Source organism: Linepithema humile, chromosome 6 (genome assembly GCF_040581485.1).
Source record: "Linepithema humile isolate Giens D197 chromosome 6, Lhum_UNIL_v1.0, whole genome shotgun sequence".
Taxonomy (NCBI): Eukaryota; Metazoa; Arthropoda; class Insecta; order Hymenoptera; family Formicidae; genus Linepithema; species Linepithema humile.
The window spans coordinates 9,588,054-9,595,084 of record NC_090133.1 but is presented as its reverse complement, the minus strand read 5'-3'; the positions used below and the strand labels follow the sequence as shown (position 1 = coordinate 9,595,084).

The window sequence follows — 7,031 nt, the reverse complement described above, 5'->3', positions numbered from 1 at the left end:
TGTGTGAGCGCGCATTTCAATTGTATTAAGATGTTGGTTTAAGCTGCGAAATGCGTTACCAAGGAAATATGTAAACAGAGGGATTGAGGCGAAGATCTGTTACTAAGCGGTTGTCTTGTTTCGGGAGACGCGCGACCATTCGGACGCTTTTTCTGATTTGTAATCGTGATACGGTTTTCTCGAAGTTTCTATGTGTTATCGCGTACCCCATTAAACGAGATCTAGTAATAAAATCTTCGTATCACAGTGCGAGATATTATTTATGGTGTATTAAATAACTTTACTAATAATAAAGTTTATAAAAGTTCGTTTTCATACGTGAGTGCTATCGATGTATTCCAATTCCCCTCTTATTAATTCCTGACTAATCGATATCTAATTCAATTAAACTAGATATCTTACAATATATGTTAATTGTAATTATTGCGATTGTTCTCAAAATAACAAATATTATTTTACGTTACGTAATAATAAATAATGTTGCGTACCATGAATTACGCGCCGTTTATCTTTGCCGCATTGCTATGGCAAAATTGATTAGCGAACTATTTGTTAGTTTGTAAAAGAGTTGTAATAAATTAAATGTCATGTGTTAATGTTACCATAGAAACTCACTAATGTTTATTGAATTATCGATTTTCTATGACTGTCAGAATCAGTGATGCAAGATCGAGCATCCTGCATCAAGAACCGCATGAGGGGAAGAGTCCCCACCATAGCGGCACCACACAAACGAGCATCGCTGATGTCACGCGTCCGTGTGCGCTTGCCGTTCCAATAGCGTATGAGCAGTGTTGCCGCAACGAAAATATTAAATGTACTGACATCTGGTGGCAAAATGTAACAAATTGTAATAAAATATAAATATATATTTAATTTATATTTTTAATACATAAGTTTATATATAAATACATATATATATATGTACTACATTATATATATATATGTTTGTGTTATTTAATATAAAAATTAAGCGAAAAATTTGAAATTTAGGTAAGATAAAATTTAAATATTTTTTTATTTGATAAAAAACAGTTTTTTATTATTCTTATACAAAACTTTGTACAGAAGAACCTTAATCTTGTACAAAAGAAACAAAATATATATTGCACTAAAAAATTATATTAGCAAATAAACTATATATTATTAATAAACATACGAGATCGCAATATATAATTAATTAACAATATATTGCAACATGTAGCCTTTTATGCTTTTAAAGTAAATAAATTATCAGGTCATAATAATCACATAATCACAAAATACTGTTATTATTACATATAAAAATAAAACTATTTTAATATTATGTCATCACAATCATTTTCATAGTTATTATGGAAAGCATATTTTGAAAATTGTTTTAATAATTCTTTAGAAGGCTCCCATTTATAACACTCTGTATTATATAATGTTTCTTTGGCATGTAAAAGAGAATTACATGTTTGTATATGCAATCTATTTCTGATTTTAGTTTTTATCAGATTGAGATTAGAAAAAATACACTCTGTTGTCGCACTACTATGAGGTAAAGACAATATTGCTGTGACAAATTTATATAATCTTGGAAAAACTAATTCATTTCCTACTTTTATTGAACCTACTTTTACCCAAAATTGTTCAGCTTCTTCAAAATGTGACAATTTTTCTTTATATTCTGGCAATAATCTCCATTCTAAGTTAAGAGCTTCCAAATCATTTAATGTAACGCAATTGGGAAATTCGTTAATAAGAGGAACAATTGATGTATATTCTCCACTTAAAGCGTTTTTTGGGTCAAGCATTTCTATTAACCTTAGTGTTCTATTTTTAAAATCAAATCTTTTTTTAATTTCTTGCGACACTGTTACAAGAAAATCTAAAGCTCTAACTTTAAAAGAATGAAGTTCTGTGGAGCTCACAGTTGTATACAGTATTTCAGTTTTTGCTCCAAAATACATTTTATTTATCTCTAAATATTCTTTAACATTGGCAGGATCTATTAAAGTTAAAGGAGTATTATTGATCGTTCTTAAAATAATCTAATTCTTAAAGTAATCGTTCTTAAAATAGCATTTTTAAATTAGAATATAATATTTTTCAATTGAAGTTAATAATTGAGTAATTAGAGGTTTCCTACTTTGAAATAAAAGATTAATTTTATTAATGATTTCTAAAATAAAGGAAAGAAAACTATAATAAATTTTATAAATAGGATTTCTCAGAGCATTGAGAATTGTCTTTGCTGATTGTAAGTTGTCCTCAAGAGCTGCACGGGTGAAAAATAATTCTATTGCAGTCCATTGTTCTAAAATCCGATTAACAACAGCTTCAATTGATAGCCATCTAGTTTGGCTGACTTTTAAAATTTTGTGTGGCTTTAAATGTAAAAATGTTTGAAGTTCAACAAATTCATTTAAACGCTTTGAACTATTTTTAAAATAGCTGTAAATATCCCTTGCTAAATCTTCCATAGCTGATGGTAACTTTAGGCAGACAGCTGATGAACATAAGTGCATAGAATGGCAGACACATCCTAATACAAATAAATTAGGAATTTTTTTTTTGAATCGGGCTTGTACTCCATTGGAATCGCCCATCATGACAGCACAATTGTCTGCAGCAAATCCTATAACATAAAATTTATTTAATAAAACACATATACACACACATACAAATACTTATTTATACCTACCAATCATATTTTCAAAAGGTATTCCATTTGTTTCAAGGAAAAACGCTATGGAATTATAAAGATCTTCTGCTGTGCAAGATTTCACTTCCAATAAAGTTAAAAACCTATCCCTAATAATTAATTTTATCGTATCAAAATATCGAACAACTACAGCTAAACTTTTTATAACAGAAATGTCAGTTGTCTCATCAATTATTAGTGAAAACTTCGTTGTTTTTAAAATGTTACATATTTCCATCATGCTACAAGGTGCTACATGTTCTTTTAAAATCTGTGTGCCCTTTGTTCTGCTACATTTAATTTCTTTAGCAATGTTTGAGTCAGGGCAAACACTTTGAATCAACTTTGGCAAATGCTGTAGTATCCTAAATGGTAAATTATGCTCACTAAGAAACATACATAGTTTCAGTTCAGCTACTCGTACTGTTGTATTTCTCGAATATAATATTTTCAAATCTGTCATTGATACTTTAGATAGATATATTTCTTGTTTTTTGTGCATGTTACTTTGTGCATGTCTTTCTAAGTGTGTTATTCCACCCATTAAAGTTTTATTGCACAGAGTGCAGTAAGAACTTCCTTTTATGTTTTCAAGCCAAGTCCACTTCTGCTTCCATTCAATTTTAAACTTTTGGGTATATTTCTTTTTCTTTGATTTTGTTATATTTTCTTCTACCATCTCAACATCACTTTCACTTTCGCTACTGTCCTTGTTATTATATTGTATAATTGTGTCAAGTGGAAGACTGCAATCATTACCAACAGCATTAGTTTTGGTATTGGTTTCTTCAGATTTTTTTTCCACTGCTTCTTGATGCTTTTTTATAACAAACCTGAAATAAGCAATTTTATTTTTATTTTGTAATTAAATAAATAAAAATTCAAATTAAAAATTATATAAATTATAATATATATATAAAACTATATATAAAACCCAAGTGCAACTGCAATTGGCAGTATTAAAATAAAAATGTTTACAAGAATAAAACATAAATATATTTAAAAAATTACTTACTTATCCATTATCGCATATGGGCAGAAAGATCTTAGTGTTTCTCGTTTATGCCTTGACAATTCATATATTAAGGTTTTTTTCTGTTTTTGAGCATACATTTATTTTCACTTTTCACTTCATAACTTACTATCATAGATGTTGTAGAAGATAGACCATAGATCATGGCTCTTGCACATAGAACGATAACGCTTACCGCACTGCAAAAGACGACGCGATAGCCAATCAATTTATTTTTCCATAAGAGCGAAAAATTGATTGGTTACCGTGTCGCCCTTATTGCGTCCTGTATGCAGGAGCCATCAGTGTTTCATATTAACTGCCAAGTGAAACACATGTAACAAATTGTAACAAATTCTTGAAAATGTAATAGATATAAGGTGTTCTGTAATGACGTACTAAAATAGGTTAAAATGTAATAAAAAAATACAATTGTAATAGAAACGGCAACACTGCGTATGAGTCGTACGCTGTTGGAACGGCGAGCGCACACGGACGCGTGACATCAGCGATGCTCGTTTGTGTGGTGCCGCTATGGTGGGGACTCTTCCCCTCATGCGGTTCTTGATGCAGGATGCTCGATCTTGCATCACTGGTCAGAATTATGCTAGCTGTTAGGTTGTGCGGACGCGTATCTGATAGCTTCAGCATATTGTATTCTTTTTCTCGTTACGTTTGTGTTATTCAGTGTTTAACAATTAAAGTGTTTGACTATTAAATTGTGTTCAGTTCTTTGTGCGTGTTTTGTTAAATATTGTTCGGGCAATTTCGGGCTGTCAATTTTAATATTCGGACGCAACAATATTATTTTATGTTACAACAATGCGCTGAACCGTTTCGGTACCGTACCAGCACACGGACGCATAACGTAGCCGATTTTCGCTTGTGTGCATGTTTCCTCTATCGCGGTGCCATAGTGTCAGCGATTTCGAGTTGAAATCACTGTAAAGGTGATAATCCAGGTTACGAGTGCCCGGTGCTATCGATTTATTTAAATTATTTAATATTGTCGGATTTAAAACATTTCCAATAAATTCTTCTTTTCATTAAACTTTAAATAAGATAAGCGTAATAACGATAAAATCAAGAGTGCTTTATCGAAATAAGGCAAATACAAATTTTGCTATAGCGTACACGATAGAATATACAAAAAATTCGTCTGGACGCTTCTCTTCGCCGTGCCTCAATGGACGGTAGGTAGGCGAAACGAAGAGTCAAAATATATCTATCTTTACACCGTATATTGCAGGGGATGAGACAGACCTCGGCAATATTAAAATACGCGCCCACTGAGGCGAATCGAAGAGAAATCGTCATTTTAGAGGTGCCCATACATTGCGCGACGAAGAGAAGCGCAGCAAGGCTAGACAAAATAGTACAGCTTATCGTTGCAAGTACTCGATGACAACCGAAAGTGTCCAAAGGATACAAAGATTAAACGCTTGATCTACTGCGACACAGACGCACAATTGGATCTTTCATTATGTTAACGCTAAACACGAACTCGTCAATCATTGACAAAGAGGCAAAAACGAGACTCGTCCGTGAAAAGAACTTGCCTCCACTGCCTCTGAGTCCAGTCGATGTGATTTCTTGTGTATTCCAGCAGAGCTTGTCGATGAGCAGCCGTCAACATTGGCATACGTGCTCGGTTTCGTGACCTCAGGTCAGCTTCTCTCAGACAATTCCGGATAACAATATTTGATACGTTCTATCGAAGAAACTATTTTTAGTGTAGATGTAATCCTGTTGATACGCTGAATTATACCTTTCATCTGTAATTGTATAACTCAGCAACCATTCTCACTAAAGTTTTTGTATTTGCTGTAATAAATAACACAATTATTAATAATACAAATTTAATTTTTATGAAAGATTTATTTAGAAAAACTAATTTACCTTCAATTTTGAATTAAAAGTGTTTCTTGAATTGAATGCTCATTTCTCTTTGCATTCTCTATCTCTTTTTGCGTTTCTGTAAATAAAGTCTGTGATAAACTTTTTGTGTTTTAACGAATTGCTTTAAATAGCTCGTGAGTAAGTCATTCTGAATTTATGCCGTTTGGTTAAAGATGCAAATTTTTCATAATAGAAAAAAGATATCCTGTACAATTCGTATTCAAAAACATAAATGACAGACTCAACACCAATTTCACAACAAAAAAAAAACCACAAGGCAATGAGTTCGAAAACAAAAAATTTTGTATCGTTTTATATTATATATTAATAGTCTCTGAAAAATTTGCATCTTTAACCAAACAGCATGAATTCTGAATGGCTTACTTACGAGTCAATGATTTAAAGTAATTCACAAAAAGATGAATTGGAAAAATTATTTCCATGTGGCGGGTTTATAAAATTTCGTGCAAGGATTGCGATGCAACTTATGTCGGACAGACAAAGAAGAGATTTGGTACTAGGCTTAAGGAACATAAAATAAACATTAAAAATAGTGTTTCTCCCTCAGTTGTCTCTTGTCACCGGTTAGAAGAAAATCACGAAAAATTTGACCGAAAAAAATTGAAATTTTAGAGAACAAACCCTCATACTACAAAAAACTCACATCAAAGATAATAAAAAAAAAAAAAAAAAAAAAAAAAAAAAAAAAAAAACCACGGCCTTAATCGGCAAAGTGATACAGATTTTTATCAGACTCATATCTGACGATTCTTAATTTTTTACCATCACTTTAAACTTTTCTCTTCTTCTTTGCATCCCCACTCAGTCTTTGTTTCCTGTACTCCTCTCTCTTCCACTGTGATTCTTTTCTCCTCTTTTTTCTTTTGTCATACGTTTTCAAGCGTTTATCACATGCGTCCGTTGTCAGCTAAAACATTAACATTCTGCATAATATTGAGTTTCACATTTTCAGAGATATGTTTCTATTGAATATACTTTTCTTTAAGTTCTTAATTTAAAATTTAATTGTCGGTATAATTTAAATTTTAGTTTGTGACCTCCGTCTTTACATATTTACATTGAAGATGATCATATGATGATCGAAACGTCTGTATTAAGTTAAAGAAGATTGTAATATATAGAAAAAAAACATCTGGCGCTGGCTTGTTATCCCTTTTCCTATACTTTAATAATTTTAAAAATTAAATTTGTAATTTACCTCTTGCGTGACAGATGGTCGTATAAAGAAGTGTGTTTCTTGAATTCATTCTTGAATTGAACGCCCATTCCTTCTTGCATTCTCTATCACTTTTGCGTTCCTGTCATTGAGCCCTGGGATAAACTTTCTGAAATATTAATATAATGAGAATTATATATCGAGAAATACGTATCAAGGTTGTAAAATAAAATTTTTCAAATATTATGTATTTTTATATTTCTCTCTTATTT

General features: G+C 31.4%; 1 protein-coding gene and 1 pseudogene across 4 annotated transcripts; both read right to left on the bottom strand.

The window, feature by feature from the left end:
- Positions 1-1,012: 1,012 nt before the first annotated feature.
- Positions 1,013-4,071, bottom strand: LOC136996880 (zinc finger protein 862-like). Of its 4 annotated transcripts, none has more exons than XM_067358463.1 (4): positions 3,814-4,071; positions 3,687-3,737; positions 2,672-3,504; positions 1,013-2,605 (listed from the first exon to the last, which is right to left on the bottom strand). In XM_067358463.1, exons 2-4 carry the CDS (start codon positions 3,692-3,694, stop codon positions 2,055-2,057), a joined length of 1,392 nt encoding a protein of 463 aa, XP_067214564.1. In that variant the 5' UTR covers positions 3,695-3,737; positions 3,814-4,071; the 3' UTR covers positions 1,013-2,054. The 4 variants fall into 4 exon arrangements, 3 of the variants coding, with proteins under 3 accessions (XP_067214564.1, XP_067214563.1, XP_067214562.1); XM_067358462.1 differs by having other exon boundaries at positions 3,783-3,848; XR_010891047.1 differs by having other exon boundaries at positions 2,117-2,605; positions 2,672-2,781; positions 3,071-3,504; positions 3,687-4,071.
- Positions 4,072-5,350: 1,279 nt separating this feature from the next.
- Positions 5,351-5,683, bottom strand: LOC137000873 (uncharacterized; annotated as a pseudogene).
- Between the last annotated feature and the right edge of the window lie 1,348 nt (positions 5,684-7,031).

Excerpts from the sequence above, each read along its gene's own strand:
- LOC136996880 (XM_067358461.1), bottom strand. The coding sequence starts at position 3,784 with ATGTATGCTCAAAAACAGAAAAAAACCTTAATATATGAATTGTCAAGG. Across the intron at positions 3,505-3,686 it reads CCATATGCGATAATGGATAA|GTTTGTTATAAAAAAGCATC; the intron begins GTAAGTAATTTT and ends TGCTTATTTCAG. Across the intron at positions 2,606-2,671 it reads ACCTTTTGAAAATATGATTG|GATTTGCTGCAGACAATTGT; the intron begins GTAGGTATAAAT and ends TTTATGTTATAG.